This window comes from Ranitomeya variabilis, chromosome 1, assembly GCF_051348905.1.
Source record: "Ranitomeya variabilis isolate aRanVar5 chromosome 1, aRanVar5.hap1, whole genome shotgun sequence".
Taxonomy (NCBI): Eukaryota; Metazoa; Chordata; class Amphibia; order Anura; family Dendrobatidae; genus Ranitomeya; species Ranitomeya variabilis.
In genome coordinates, this window is record NC_135232.1 from 879,595,751 (window position 1) to 879,612,945 (window position 17,195).

The 17,195-nt window shown below is 40.7% G+C and overlaps 1 protein-coding gene across 2 annotated transcripts in view; it reads left to right on the forward strand.

Moving 5' to 3' along the window:
- BANK1 (B cell scaffold protein with ankyrin repeats 1) overlaps positions 1 to 17,195 on the forward strand; it is an 828,100-nt gene that overhangs the window by 705,305 nt on the left and 105,600 nt on the right. For both annotated transcript variants that reach the window (XM_077277945.1, XM_077277934.1), the window contains exons 10-11: positions 10,341 to 10,583; positions 15,849 to 16,100. In XM_077277945.1, the coding sequence (XP_077134060.1) occupies positions 10,341 to 10,583; positions 15,849 to 16,100 (495 nt within the window). The remainder of the gene's footprint in view (positions 1 to 10,340; positions 10,584 to 15,848; positions 16,101 to 17,195) is intronic.

The following is a 17,195-nucleotide window of genomic DNA, read 5'->3' on the forward strand; positions in this document are numbered from 1 at the left end:
CTCTTGCCTGTGAATTACTTTTCTAATGTCTAATTTGCTGCAGCTGATTGTACAGCATACGACATGTTTACACCTCCCTAAATGGCAAAACTCCCCACACGGGGCCGTGGTATCGCGACTTGGCGCAAGCACCCGTGAGACTGCTGTTTGTCTGAAGAGGTGGGTGTGCTCGCTTTTGGTTGACGGCATTGCTACTGGGTCCCTCATAGTACAATGTAGTGTCTCTGGCGGTGGTGGTGCGCACCCAACGTCAGACACACCGTTGTAACATGAGGGGCCCTGGGGCGGTCCCGCCGGCCTCAAGAGAGTTCCCCCCTACCCCAGCTCAAAATGTGCTCTACCACGTGCAAAATTATGTCGCACAGCTCCACCAATCTTTAGTCTATTCGCTGACATCATTCAATGTCTGGCACTGACAATACAAATTTGTAGACATCTATGATGCAACTTAAAGTAGTCTGTGTCTGTGTCCTATATTGGCACCATTAAATAGTTACTGCCAAATTACTATGTCAGAAACTCAGTAGATGAGCCCACCCCTGTACCTAAGTATGCCACCTTTTTTTTTTGTTTTGGTTGTTTTGCGAGACATTAACATCTATTTATATTTTGGGAGTACTGGGACAGACACTCCTTGCACTACTCCTCCACTCACCACCAAGCTGCCTGTGTATCCATGTAACCGCTGTAAAACTGCCATGAGCCTATTGTTTGTTATTTTAGGCCTTTGATAGCCTGTCTGCGGCCCCTACTTGCAATACTCCTCCACTGACCACCAAGCTGCCTGCCCGTGTATCCATGTAACCGCTGTGAAACTGCCATGAGCCTATTGTTTGTTATTTTAGGCCTTTGATAGCCTGTCTGCGGCCCCTACTTGCAATACTCCTCCACTGACCACAATGCTGCCTGGAGTGCCTGCCTGTGTATCCATGTAACCGATGTAAAACTGCCATGACTGCCTACTGTTTGTTATTTTAGGCCTTTGATAGCCTGTCTGCAGCCCCTACTTGCAATACTCCTCCACTGACCACCAAGCTGCCTGCCCGTGTATCCATGTAACCGCTGTGAAACTGCCATGAGCCTATTGTTTGTTATGTTAGGCCTTTGATAGCCTGTCTGCGGTCCCTACTTTAAATACTCCTCCACTGACCAGACCACTGCTGCCCGTGTACCCCTGGAACCAATTATAAAGTGCCTACAGCCAGCCCATTTTCTTATGTTAGGCCTTTGAAGCCTGTCTGCGGTCCCTACTTTAAATACTCCTCCACTGACCACCAAGCTGCCTGCCCGTGTATCCATGTAACCGCTGTAAAACTGCCATGAGCCTATTGTTTGTTATTTTAGGCCTTTGATAGCCTGTCTGCGGCCCCTACTTGCAATACTCCTCCACTGACCACAATGCTGCCTGGAGTGCCTGCCTGTGTATCCATGTAACCGATGTAAAACTGCCATGACTGCCTACTGTTTGTTATTTTAGGCCTTTGATAGCCTGTCTGCAGCCCCTACTTGCAATACTCCTCCACTGACCACACCAATGCTGCCCGTGTACCCCTGGAACCTATTTAAAAGTTCATAGAGCCTAGTTATATATTTTATTTACTATTAATAAGGCCATGATGGACTACGCTGTACCACGCTACAAGCTAACCAGTCGACACTTCTTTTGCGAGAAAAGCCATCCCAACCCTCCACCAGCATGTAGAAGACCGCATTGTCCATGCACTCTGGCAATCTGTGAGTACAAAGGTGCACCTGACAACAGACGCATGGACCTGTAGGCATGGCCACGGAAGATTACGTGTCCATTACGGCGCAATGGGTTAATGTGGTGGATGCATGGTCCACAGGGGACAGCCTACTAAGTCTGTCTGCAGTCCCTAATTCAAATTGTCCTCCACTGTCTAAATCGGAACTTCCACCTTCTGGCTTTCGGCCTATAGTATCAGAAATTAAACTGCATTTGGCCTTCAACTTTGGTTAGGGCCTACTAACGGCTTCTGCCCCTCCCTGGTGTTGCCCTCAACTAAATAAAGCTGAGCTTCAACCTTCCGGCTCTCATTATGTGGTTTAAAAAAAAAAAATGGTGGTTAGGGCCTACTAACGGCTTCTGCCCCTCCCTGGTGTTGCCCTCAACTAAATAAAGCTGAGCTTCAACCTTCCGGCTCTCATTATGTGGTTTAAAAAAAAAAAATGGTGGTTAGGGCCTACTAACGGCTTCTGCCCCTCCCTGGTGTTGCCCTCAACTAAATAAAGCTGAGCTTCAACCTTCCGGCTCTCATTATGTGGTTTAAAAAAAAAAAATGGTGGTTAGGGCCTACTAACGGCTTCTGCCCCTCCCTGGTGTTGCCCTCAACTAAATAAAGCTGAGCTTCAACCTTCTGCTCCAAATTACCATTTTAAAAAATGCAATAGGCTTTTCAGGCCTACTAAAGGTGTCTGTCTGTGTGCCCCTCCCTGGTGTTGTCCTCAACTAAATAAAGCTGAGCTTCAACCTTCCGGCTCTCATTATGTGGTTTTAAAAAAAAAAATGGTGGTTAGGGCCTACTAACGGCTTCTGCCCCTCCCTGGTGTTGTCCTCAACTAAATAAAGCTGAGCTTCAACCTTCCGGCTCTCATTATGTGGTTTTAAAAAAAAAAATGGTGGTTAGGGCCTACTAACGGCTTCTGCCCCTCCCTGGTGTTGTCCTCAACTAAATAAAGCTGAGCTTCAACCTTCCGGCTCTCATTATGTGGTTTTAAAAAAAAAATGGTGGTTAGGGCCTACTAACGGCTTCTGCCCCTCCCTGGTGTTGCCCTCAACTAAATAAAGCTGAGCTTCAACCTTCTGCTCCAAATTACCATTTTGAAAAATGCAATAGGCTTTTCAGGCCTACAAAAGGTGTCTGTCTGTGTGCCCCTCCCTGGTGTTGTCCTCAACTAAATAAAGCTGAGCTTCAACCTTCCGGCTCTCATTATGTGGTTTTAAAAAAAAAAATGGTGGTTAGGGCCTACTAACGGCTTCTGCCCCTCCCTGGTGTTGTCCTCAACTAAATAAAGCTGAGCTTCAACCTTCCGGCTCTCATTATGTGGTTTTAAAAAAAAAAATGGTGGTTAGGGCCTACTAACGGCTTCTGCCCCTCCCTGGTGTTGTCCTCAACTAAATAAAGCTGAGCTTCAACCTTCCGGCTCTCATTATGTGGTTTTAAAAAAAAAATGGTGGTTAGGGCCTACTAACGGCTTCTGCCCCTCCCTGGTGTTGCCCTCAACTAAATAAAGCTGAGCTTCAACCTTCTGCTCCAAATTACCATTTTGAAAAATGCAATAGGCTTTTCAGGCCTACTAAAGGTGTCTGTCTGTGTGCCCCTCCCTGGTGTTGTCCTCAACTAAATAAAGCTGAGCTTCAACCTTCCGGCTCTCATTATGTGGTTTAAAAAAAAAAAATGGTGGTTAGGGCCTACTAACGGCTTCTGCCCCTCCCTGGTGTTGTCCTCAACTAAATAAAGCTGAGCTTCAACCTTCCGGCTCTCATTATGTGGTTTTAAAAAAAAAATGGTGGTTAGGGCCTACTAACGGCTTCTGCCCCTCCCTGGTGTTGCCCTCAACTAAATAAAGCTGAGCTTCAACCTTCTGCTCCAAATTACCATTTTGAAAAATGCAATAGGCTTTTCAGGCCTACTAAAGGTGTCTGTCTGTGTGCCCCTCCCTGGTGTTGTCCTCAACTAAATAAAGCTGAGCTTCAACCTTCCGGCTCTCATTATGTGGTTTAAAAAAAAAAAATGGTGGTTAGGGCCTACTAACGGCTTCTGCCCCTCCCTGGTGTTGCCCTCAAGTAAATAAAGCTGAGCTTCAACCTTCTGCTCCAAATTACCATTTTAAAAAATGCAATAGGCTTTTCCGGCCTACTAAAGGTGTCTGCCCCTCCCTGGTGTTGTCCTCAACTGAACAAAGCTGAGCTTCCACATTCTGGCTTTCGCCCTATACTATCAGATATTAAACTGCATTTGGCCTACTAGTGTGGTTAGGCCCTTGAAACAGTGTCTGCTGCTCTTGGGTTTGCTACTCCACTGAACAAAGCAATGCCGCCTGTTTAGTCCTGTTACCAATTTTGAACTGCATGTAGCCTACTTTATTCTTTGGCCCTATATCTGTTTCCTCCTCATCCTGCCCATTGCCCAGCCACTGCTAAATGAGTCTGCTGGTACATTGACCTAGACCACTACATTCCCCTTGTACTCTACACAGCCAGAATCTGTCCCTGCTGAAAGTAAGGTTCCCCTTCCCGCATGTTATACCACCTTACACAGGGACAAAGAGGAAGGTGCAGATGAAAGTGCAGGTTCCTTCATCAGGTGGGGGGGCATACTCGTTGGCGACGTCACTGGCACAGGGCCCCTCAGAGTACGCAAAAGTGTCGCTGCTGGTGGGAGGCGCCCCCGCCATGCAAACACACCGCCGTACTTTGAGGGGCCCTGTGCCAGTGGCAATGCGAACGAGTGGGCCCCCCCCCTGCTTGCTCAGGATCACAGCACTTGCAACTTTTAAATACTTACCTTTCCCTGCAACACCGCCGTGACGTAGTCCGCATTTCCTGGGCCCACGAAAAACTTGAGCCAGCCCTACTCCCCCCACAACTTTCACCCAATTCCCTATGCCCAACTATTATTATACAGTTAATTAAGATTGGCAAGCTTCAGAAACAAGAATGGATGTTTTTGGCATTAAAATGGGCACTGTAGGTGTTTTCCTGGCCTCCACTCACTGCCGACTATGCTTCCCCATTGACTTGCATTGGGTTTCGTGTTTCGGTCGATCCCCGACTTTTAGCGATAATCGGCCGACTGCACTCGACTCGACTCTGGACAAAATCGGGTTTCCCAAAACCCTACTCGATCTTAAAAAAATGAAAGTCGCTCAACCCTAGTTTTAAGTAATTCTAAACAATTAATGTTAGCAACTAGGCAGATTAACATTTAAAGATAACAACAAACTTAGATAAAGACTTTCTTTGCTTTTCCAACGTTAATGTTCTGTTAGCAACCTTGGTGCACCTAGTCGTGAGAGCCACCATGAAAGTTCTCTCTCTGCAAATTTGGCTCTAATGGGGGTCACCGGGTTTTTCCACTAGGCTGCAAGTCTCTTGCTGATGTATTCTATAAAAGCCCATTGAGACACTCACGCACCAACTGGCCCCCTCTGAACCTGAGACCCTAATCCCAGCTGACCCCAGTACCATAGAGAATAGCTGCAAGTGACTGCCTGCTCACACGCACTGTCCTTCTGCAGTCACAGGTGTGTCCTGCCTTATACAGTCGCCTCATGGATCTTCTTGGCTTGACCATCGATGGAAGTCTCTTATGACTGGAACGGCATGGACTAGACCTCGGCTCTTGATGGGCGACGTCCAGTCTCTTGAGATTTACTGGCATAGGGCAAAAATCCTGGTCCCGTCTAGCGTAGGCGGAACTCAGAGTCCTCCTGTGTGGAATCAGGGCCTTGTCAGGCAATGGTCAATGCCTTGATGATGTAGACTTTCCAATGAGGCCTGTTACACTGACCTCAGCGACATCCATGGAGCGCATCTGCTCTACTCTCTTCTCTGGTGACAAATCTGCCTTTTTTTGGCTCTCAGGGCTTTAATATCAAGGAAGTCCTTCCTGTGGGTCACCTGCTCAGGTCCAGCACGCAAAGTTGCTACTCCTGCAATTCTTCCAGCACAATTTGGTTCCACTTGATTTCGCCTGTCCATGAGATGGCAGTTTCTCCTCATTAATGGTACATCCTGCAGAAGCTATTCAGGGATTTCACTTCTTCTTAATACATATCAATGCAGCTAAAGTCAGGCAAATACCATAGACTTGGGAAAAACAGGGATTTTGAAGCCACTTATAGGCAATAGTTTTTTTTACCGCAATGAAGACAAATACTTTAAAAAGGGATTTGCAAGGTGCAAATCCATGCAGGACAAGATTATTAAAATAAAATCAAAGTTTAGATGATCATTAAAGATTATTTACAAATTGTCTTTACTTATTCTGTTGTTATTGGTTTTAAAAGGGTACACAGTTTTAATTGTGGCTGCTCTAAACGAGGGGGTACCCCAACTAAATGAGAATTACTACTTTGATTTTTTTTATTCAAGATAACATCTTGAAAACATTATTTCCCTTCAAAATATTGCTCCAGAAAATGAAGTATTTCGCCCAGAAAATTATTGCATTTACACATGTTTTATTATATAATGTATGTTTATTTCCTTTGTGTGTATTGGAACAGCACAAAAAAGATATATAAAGGCAAATGTGCCTGACTAAACTGTTGGCACTCTTAGTTCAATATTTGGTTACATACCCTTTGGAATGAATAACTGCAATCAATCACTTCCTATAACTTCAATGTATGCAACGGAGCATTGTCCTACATAATAATCATGGCTTTCTTGAAAGATGCAGACTTTTTCCTGTACCCACTGCTTGAGGAAATTATCTTTTAAAAACTGACAGTAGGTTTGGGATTTGATTTTGAGTCCATCTTCTACCCCAAAAGACCCATCTAGCTCATCATGAATAATATCAGCCTATTGCCTGACCCCACCTCCACCTTGCTGGCATCAAAGTGCAGGTCTTTGCCCATTACTGATTCAGCCATGGGCTATGTCCGTAAAGAGTGACTCTTATCTCATCAGTCCAGAAAAACCTATGAAAAAACTGATTTCAGATAATTCTTGGCCCAGTCTTGACATTTCAACTTATGAGTCTTCTTCAGTTGTGGTCGGGTTTCATGTTTCCTTACTTTGGCCAGGTCTCTGAGCACTGAACACCTTGTGCTTCTGGTCACGAAAGGGAGCTTACAGTTCTAGGATATGACAACCCCAGAGGATAATGGGTTCCTGGACACTTCATGTTTCATTCTTCTCAAATACTTAGCATTTAATTTGCATTTTTCTTCTTAACATGTTTTACGTGATCCCGTTGACTATTTTCAACAACATTTTTCATGGTTCTGTGATCATGTCCCCATATCTTAGCAATGTCAAGAGTGTTGCATCCTTCTTTTAGACATTTAACAATTTTTCTCTTTTCAGAGTCCGTTAAATCTCCTTTTTATTTTTACTCTTTTTGCCTGAGAAATAAAAACTGCCTAATCATCCACACCTTGATAAAGTGTGTTGCTATCCTTCGGCTTCACCTTCCCTCATTACATAAATACACATAACCTGATGTTTTTTAAACCAACAACCAATCAAGTTTATACAGCGTGGAGTTGGAAAATATACATAAATATGTTGATGGTCAAAATACTCAGTTGCCTAATAATTTTGCATGCAGTGTATACAGTACTGTGCAAATGTTTTAGGCAGGTGTGGGGAAAAAGTGCTGCAGAGTATGAATGCTTTTAAAAATAATGTTAATTTATTTTATTATTTTATTTGAAATATCACCAGTTATTGTAACAGCAATCTGCACAGATCTCTCCATTTAAATACAATTCCACTATTCTTATCAAAGTGAAAACCTGTTTCTACAAGCAAGATGCATAGATACAAATTGGAGGCATGCAGGGCATTTGTAGGGTGACGTCATCCAGGGTCAGCTGTAGACTGACCTTGTCAGGGCGAGAGCATTTAGGGATATGAGGGCCAGAATAGTCTGACAAGGCCTTAATCACACCTCTAGTCCCGTCTGGTGGAACAGTTGAGTCTTTGCAATAGTGACTGATGAGCGAGGACTTCCCTCCCTGGATACGACACTCTGGTCACATTGTTCCATTACTTTCATTTTCACCTTTAGCAATTAATTTTCAACCAATAAGGTATTTTTTTATTAATCGAACCCTGTAAGGCTGTTTGACCACTGTCAGGAACATTTGCTCTGTAAATGGTTTGCTATATTAGGTGACATTTTCTGTTATTCCTCTGGCCGTCACTGTGGTTTGGACTTTTTTGTAGACATATCCGGTTTGTCTGGATTTGTATTTTTATTATGTATTCTTCGTAGAAATATTGTAGATTTCCGCATCTGTTTTATTAAATTTAGTAATTAAGCTATATTTTAATATTGAACATTTACTGTATATATGTCCTCACGTGTTGGACGTGTTGGATTTATTCAGTGTGATTTTCCTGCTGGTTACTGGATTTTTCCATTCCTGTACTTTGCTTGTTATATATTCCTGTGTACATAGCTGGGAAAAGCTGATTTTTCTTTTCCATTTCAGTTGCACTAACCATGTGAAAATCCCCATTGTATTATCTGTTCTCATTAGTATTAGTGCTGATGACCCGTGAACTGCAGTGGGTAGTTGTATCTGAGTTACAGCGATGATTCAGGATAGCTTCAATGCCATGACTTTTTTTATTTCGGTTTATGACTCATATATGCTCTTTTCTTCTTTGTGTCTACGAGAGTGGTGTCAACCTATAATAACATTTTCAAGACAATAATCTACCACTAAATCCAACCTCTGTGTGAACTTCATTTCAACTTTGCTACAGTTTAGTAAATTGATACTGGTTAAATGTGGACACGGAAAAAACAGTTTGCAATTATTTTTTGAGTGGATTTATTACATCCTTATGAGATTACTCTTCCATTTTAGGAGATATGAAGACATACAAAGGTAATATTATATGCGGAGATAAAAGTTGAGAAAATAAAAGTTTTTCAGTTTAACTCATCTAAGAACTCCAGTCCCTTAATTTTTATAATCTATGGGATCCTAATACTGAGACCTCCATTAATCCCACATCACAGATATATCCTTAAATAATTACAGCCAACGTGTACCCTATTCATACAAACCAACATCAAATGGCTAATGAATGATTTGTTATTTATTCCCTAGTTACAGAGGTTGTTTTCCCATGTAGTCACAATCCTATATCATAAGTAACAAGATTAGACAAATTTGATCTAAATATAATTGTAGGAAGCTTTACAATCATATGCATTTAGAAGGGCTGTCCACCTTTCAGGACATTCTTTTTTTTCTAAAATGCTATATCTAGGAGTAAAAACTTTTTTTTGCATTTGCAGTTCATCATGCACCATTTGGCTATTATGGGTTCTTTGTTTCGCTACACATTCATCTTTGATGTGGTCTGTGGTTATAAATAATCTGAGAGGAGCTCAGAAAAAAATAGATAAAAGAGCTACAACTCCCCGCTAGACCATCAGATCGAGCCCAATGGTGAATTCTCAGATAGCTCATTCTGCAGCCACCAATAGACAACACAGAGGCAATAGGAGGCAAAATGTATAAAATATTTAATGAAACCAAAATGCAAAAGTTATTTAACCCAAAATACAGGTACTTAAAAAAATATTGTCCCTAAAAGTCAACAATATGTTGAAATTAAATAAAAATATAGTCAACTAAATGTTCTGCCCTGACGTGTTATTTCTTTTTTTAAAGGGTATCTGTCATATCTGATTCAATGGAGACAATGTAGAGACCCTGATTCTCGAAATGTGTCACTTACTCGTCTGCCTTGTGTACTTTTCATAAAATCAGTGATATATCAGCAGATTATAACTACGGGACTAATAAACCTGTTGCTAGGAAGTCAAGCGTATCCATGATTTCTGTGTAACCCGCTCACACCACTGATTGGCAACTCTCGGTGTACTCTGTACATAGGCAGACAGCCATCAATCAATGGTGTGCGTGGGGTTATACAGATCTCAGCATTCAGAGAACTGCTAGATCTGCAGGAGATTTATCAAAATCACAGCAAGCAGCTCAGTAAGTGATATAATACTAGAATCAGGGTCCCTGCCCCTATATCCTGCTGCACTTAGATGGGGTAGCAAGAACCAGGCGATGTATTTGCTTTAATTATGCTTGCGGCTGCTATTGCCATGTGACAGACATTGTGATAGGGCAAACTGCTTCAATAGAGTGTTCTGGTGCCTATCTGACTTTACCATGGTCTAATGAACGGAGGGGCATGTCAAGAATAAGACATATGTTAAATTAGGATGTCTACAAGATACATAACTGGGAATAGAAGGGGACCAATAAAGTAAATAATCTATAAAGCCAATCTCGAGTCATGGACCAACTAACAATTTTACAAAATTTTCAGCAAATTTCATTCCTCAACAGTTTGAAAAAATTGACTAGTAGAATTTTGCAGTGATGTTGATAGTGCTGGGGGTGAAGATAGGAAATCACCAGGAGTTGTATGTACTTGTATATGAGTGTGTTCAAGTACTGTGTCATGTTCTACGCTAGGATACTGAGGCTTTTTACGCTTAGGAGATTTTTAGCTCAGGTGACATGAGGAAACGTGGTGCTAGGAGTATGAAATACTTATGTCATTTACCATAACACGTTAAGAATTATTTAATCATATTTTTAAGATGAGACATGCAAGACAGACATAAAAGAAGAATGGGTTAAGAGTGAACACAGCTCTGAAGACATATGGGACTGGCGGAATACAGAATGTGATCAGAATTCTGAATGTTCTCATGAAACTATGTGTGTTCCTGTGTCCGGTTATTCCATTACTGAAGATCTCCATAGCAGAGAAGACTATGAATGTTTGACTGAAAGTTGGCCTCCAGAACCGGATGTATCAGTGCAGCTAGACTACTTCCAAGGTAATGTGTGCTGACTCACATAGTGTGGAGATTGCATTGTTGTCTATCGTGTTTGGTCTATTAGGCTTAAAAAGCAGCTCTGGCACACAAACTCTGCCAGCCACCATACAATATTCTCACCCATCAAGAAAAAATAGCAGGACCCAATGCAAAGTTTAGCTTTACTATGTCATGTCCCTCACCACTCAATGGGAACTTAACATAACATATTAATCCGACTTCCCCCCCCAGGAAAACGGTTTCAAGTGGTCTCAATACAATAGAATAAAACATTGACAGAAGCGGATGAGGAGCTAGTCATCACATGACCAGAAAATGGAGATAAGATACTTATGGTCAAGTAATGACAACTGACACTGGCTAGCAGAGCCGAATCATAACAGTGTGTTATATTACATTTTGATCAGGGGAGGAAAACCCCTTTACTGTTCTAACCATAAAAAAATATTAACGAACACCCTTATCAACCCCATCACTTCCAAATGGACAAAACCCTGAAGCTTGAAGTAATCTTTGTAAGTGCTGCTATGACTTCTGAAAGGGCTGAAAAATAAATTGCTATGTATGTCATATTATTCTTGGTCAAATAAGCCCCTGGTGCAAAACTGGCTTCAGTACTGGTTATCTTAGTATGAGGAAGCTTTCATTGTCATATCAGCCCTTTGAGGTCTCAAATCAAAGTCAGTCACCTACCGGTTCTGGACCAGAGCAAGAAATCAGGCATCCATTAGCTAATATTTATCCTTGTCTTAGGGCTGGACACACCAACTCACTCAGACTCTGGGGACCCACTTTTAATGAAAATGGCAACCTATTTGCAAGAGCAAACTCATCTATAGCTGACTATGGCTGCTTGAATGGCAGAACAGGGAAACAGGTTGCACTATCCCTACCGGACAACCAGCGTCAGCTCTAATCCTGCCTTGTGAGTTTAGTACTGAACCATGCGTGCGTGTTCACTGACTACCAAATATATATATAAAAGAGCATCCGGAAAAACAGATTTAGTGGCTCACTATGCAATTGAGCATGCAGCCCACCAGGAATCTGCCCAATTGTCCAGATGGTCAGTCTAGGCTGCTGTTGACAAAACAAATTCCCAGTGTTTGTTCCATGCTACAATTCATTCTATATCCAATTTTTAATACCCCTATGCCCTCAGCTAAAAAAATACAGATATGCTTTGATCTTATTATTAAAATGTAATGATTGATAACATCAGGCAGAAAAAGTGATTTCATAAAATGGACGGAGTCTGGTTTGAGAAACCCAAGTCTTCAGTTATGGCTAATAGCACTGGTCAACAGCATTTTTGGTGCCAAAGATATTTCATCGAATTTAGGGTATTTTTGGGGTGCTGATTCTGAATATGTCATCAGTTTTGCCAGATTGGCTCAAGTTTTTGAGATTTTTGGTATCTTATTTATAGCACTTGTTGGTAAATGCGACGCATCATCTCATTAATTTCTTTGGATTAGTACTTGAACTGAGCAGTTCTCAATATAGTTTTGTGTTAATTAGTGTTCTAAAAGTTTGTTCATAGCTTGATTTTTGCACTAACTTTATGTTGTTGTCTGTTTTCCAGTGAAAAGCATGAACTCATCAAGAAGAAGTTGTCTTAACGATCCAGACTCATTCTGTTACATTTGTGGTGAATACACACTGCCAAAACATAGAAGAAACATAACAGACTTCGTAAAAAAAGTGTTATTTTGCCTATTTTGGGGTTATGCTTGGGGACCAAGACAAGTTTTGGGCACCACACATAGTGTGCAAAGCATGTATCGAATTATTACGAAAATGGAGCAAAGGACAAAGAAAAAGCTTCAAATTTGGTGTTCCAATGGTGTGGAGAGAGCCAAAAAATCATCACGATGACTGTTATTTATGGTAAACACAGGTACAGGCACATCTTCACAATGAGGGACAGGCCTTCTTGCAAATTCCATGTTACTCCCATTTTCGTTTCTTATGCTTATTGAATCCTTGCACTTGCACTGCACAGAAATAACAGTCATCATGATGATTTTTTGGCTCTCTCCACACCATTGGAACACCAAATTTGAAGCTTTTTCTTTGTCCTTTGCTCCATTTTCGTAATAATTCGATACATGCTTTGCACACTATGTGTGGTGCCCAAAACTTGTCTTGGTCCCCAAGCATAACCCCAAAATAGGCAAAATAACACTTTTTTTACGAAGTCTGTTATGTTTCTTCTATGTTTTGGCAGTGTGTATTCACCACAAATGTAACAGAATGAGTCTGGATCGTTAAGACAACTTCTTCTTGATGAGTTCATGCTTTTCACTGGAAAACAGACAACAACATAAAGTTAGTGCAAAAATCAAGCTATGAACAAACTTTTAGAACACTAATTAACACAAAACTATATTGAGAACTGCTCAGTTCAAGTACTAATCCAAAGAAATTAATGAGATGATGCGTCGCATTTACCAACAAGTGCTATAAATAAGATACCAAAAATGTCAAAAACTTGAGCCAATCTGGCAAAACTGATAGCATATTCAGAATCAGCACCCCAAAAATACCCCAAATTCATTACAATATTTTGGACACCAGAAAAAAAATTTTTTTTTGTTGACCTGTGTAGTCTTTCACGTGCTATATTTCCGAAGTGCTAAAATAAATTCAGACAGTGTAGATTTGTTCAATTATGTTCATAAAATAGAGCTGTTTTGGTAGAAACTGAATTGGATGATGAATGGGATAGTATCAGAATTTTCTGTAGCAGATCATGCAAATTCCTTCAAAGATAAGGTGTACTTCATGTTCAGCTCCCCACTGAGCACTCTGTCTTGCAAAAAAGATAGACAGACACTGTTGGAAAAGAAGGTCAAACAGAGTCAAAAGTTTCCTATTTTCCACTCCATTTGACTAATTCAAGTGAGTGGTTAAGCTGGAACTTTTTAATAACATGACTACCCTTTTTTGTTTTGTAGCTGCTCACTTTGTCCTAGGAGAGATTTATGCTATCTAATAGATAACTCCTGTTCTGGCTATGATAATACATAATTCTCTCCAATGCTATTTATACAGTGGTAACAGCCACTAAACAATTAATAGTGATGACATTTTTGCTCTGCCGTTAAAGGGGTATTCCAATCTCAAAGATCCTATCCCAATATGTAGTAGGTGTAATAATAATAATAATATTGGCAAATACATTCAATTAGAAATGTGGTATAGTTCTTCTGACTTTCTATATCGCTTACCCCATGTGCAGGGCATTGCAGCCGCTTAGGTATCTATGGTTACAACCACTCATATAGTGACAGTTAGTTAGCTGTTCATGATCGTAACCATGGATATCTAAGCTACTGTTGCGCCCTGCACATGGGGTAAGTGACATAACGAATCATGAGAACTATGCTCCATTTCTAATTGGAGGTTTTTACTAATATTATTAATATTATTACAACTAATGCATATTGGGATAGGCTCTTGGTGATGAAAATACCCCTTTAATGCTAGCAACTGAATGATGAGGGTGAAGGAGAATTTTCCCTTCTTACATTATTTTTTTAGAAATGTAAACTCTGAGTATATGAGGACTCTGTCTCCACGTAATGCTGCCCTATCTGATTTGAATGGTGTGTCACTTACAATATAGTCTTCATAAAAGCACAGTTAATTAGGTGTACTGTCTCTACTGTATGTTGCCCTTTGCACCTGTTTAAACAAACAGGACAACACAAATCTAAGGGTAAGTTACACAGGGTGTTTTTGCTGCTTTTTTTCTGCAGCAAAACCTGATCTTCTTGGCAGGAAAGAAAAAACGCAGGTTTAGGTGCATTTTTTGCCGCTTTTTTTTATGCATTTTATTTCTTTTTGTGCATGGCAATAAAGTTGAGTGCACACAGAAAAAAAAAACTTTTCTGGGCAGCTGCAGGCTGCTATTTTTATGCTGGGGGGCCTATATCAATGGCCCCTTACCAGCCTGAGAATACCAGCCCCCTGCTGTGAGCTTTAGCAAGGCTGGTTGTCAAAAATGGGGGGACCTCAAGCCGTTTTTTTTTTAATTATTTATTGAAATATTTAAGAAAAAAAACTAAAGGACCCCTCTATTCTTGAGAACTAGCCTTGCTGAAGCTGACAGCTGAGGCTTGCAGCCCCCAGCTGTGAGTTTTGTCTGGCTGGTTATCAAAAATAGGAGGGAACCCACACCTTTTTTTAAATTATTTATTTATAGCGCAAGAGCGGCAGCCGAATACTCCCATCCACCGCTCCTTCTCTCACTGTAATTAGCGGCTGTAGGTGTCAGATGATGGGAGCAGTAGTCCCATCAGCTGACACCAGTGATCGGAGGTGAAGTTTACACCTCTGATCACAGCTGAGCGCTCCCCGCTGTCTTCTGACAGCGTGGGAGCCACAGCTCTCTGACCGGCGGGGATGATTTCCCTGCCTATCAGAAACGGTGTTTGCCGCGATGTCATGCATATGACAGCATACGAAACAATGTATTGTCGGGCCCCCCATTCAAGTGAATGGTGTTCGGGCCTGCTCTGCTGGATGACAGGTTGCATGGGCACATCATGCAGCCTGCCATCTAGAGGTAGCAGAGCCGAGTGTGATATCACATCCAGCTGTCCTTGACTTTTCTTGCAGCGTATTTGCAGCGTTTTTTTCACCATCCATTCAAGTCAATGGGTGAAAAATGTTTAGAAAAACGCTGAAAGAAGTGACATGCCCTATGTCCAAAAAGCGCTGCAAAGCACAAAATACTGGTGACACAAAAAACAACGTGTGTGCATGAGATTTCTGAAATCTCATAGGCTTTGCTGGTACTGTAAAAAGCAGCTGAAAATTAGCATAAAAAACGCAGCAAAAACACCCAGTGTGAACTTACCCTAAATGTTGAATAAATGAATGGCTTGAATTAGCACTGACTTGGGAGGGTAAAATTGGTAAAAAAGCTGTACAGTGGAGTAGCCTTCCTTGAAAATTAGCAAGGGGGGTGTGCAGGTAACTGGAACTTAGGTATATTTTGCCTACACAAGCTGGGTTTTTAGAAGAGTTCCACTCGAAATGCTTTTCATTCTCCTGAAAATATAAAATAGAATGACAATATAATTCAAGATTAAGATCAAAAGCAAGCATTATGTTACATATCTCTGCAAAAATTATATATGTTACAAAAATCTTTGACTTTGTGTCAGAATGATTGGCTATTATGTTCAATTGAATGTGCTGCTAACATTAGCAACGCTCAGTTGTATATAAATGTATCTACTTTTATTGTCACAGAAGGAAGAGCAGATGACAGTGAAATCGAGTCTCGAGATAAACTGGATGAATGCTCAGATGAAAAGAAGGATCATGAACGCGATGAAGAGCCATTGCTGGTTGATTCCACCGAGGACGATGCGTACATAGTATTTGAACCCAGTGTTAAAAAAAAGCAAAGATGGCAAAGTCATTTTACTTCTGATAACCCAGCACTGCTGGAGGCAGTACCAAAATCCACAATAGAAAGCAGTGCATCGTCCAGGGCTCCAGGTAACAGAAGTATGTTCTCCTTATATTAAAACATATGTGCATAGACAATAATATTCTCAGTACAAAGTACTTCATGATACTAAATACATATTTCTATGTTTCAGTTAATTTATGTGTAGACCCAGTAACCAGTTAAAATAGTTTGGAACGGTTATGTGTATACGTGTGCATGTATACAGTACAGGCAGGTGAAGAAAAATGCTGCAAAATAAGCAACAGAAGTGGAAATATTTCATCTTTGTCATTTAACATAATGGAAAGTGAATGGATAAAAGAGAAATGTATATCATATTGATATTTGGTGTGACCGCACTTTGCTTTTGAAACAGCAAGTCAATAAAGGAGTTGGCCATTTTGGGGAATTCAGTTTTTACATTAAAATGCATGCATTTTGGGATTAAAAATCATTTTTGCAATTGGGAATAATTACAAGTTTTGCAGCGTTTTGATGTTACAAGCTCTTTGTTTTCCTACACATTTAATTTTAATGTAATTTCTATCCTATTCATAAGGCTGTGCTGTACTAGCTGGCAATATCTGCTATAATTTGAATGGAGCTTTACCATCATTATTACCTATGCCTGGACAACCCTTTTAAAGGGAATCTGTCAGAAGTATCAACCCCTCTTATGCCATCTATATGTTCATGCAAGTCATTGAAGGATGAGAAAATAACACCTTAATATCTGTTATCCAGTGTCTTATTCCACAGAAATCCACATTTTTCTTAATATTTGAATAAGCTGCTTAGATCTATGGGTCACACAGATCTCCCTGAGAACTAGCCATTATTACCTATTGCAGAAAATATAACAGCATTTAAAACATTTTTTTCACAACAAATGGCATTGCATCAATCTAGCAATAGAGAATGTATAACTGGTGGAGAAAGGTTGAACTTGATGGACCTATATCTATTTTCAACCTATATAACTATTTAACTATAGAAATGGTAACCATTATAAATGTAATTGTAATGGCTATCATTACAAGCTCTACATTTAGAACTCTATTATATTATTGGATTGACAATCAATGAATGTCAATGAGATCAACCCCCCAAACTGTACATTATATACAGGTCTTTTAAATGAA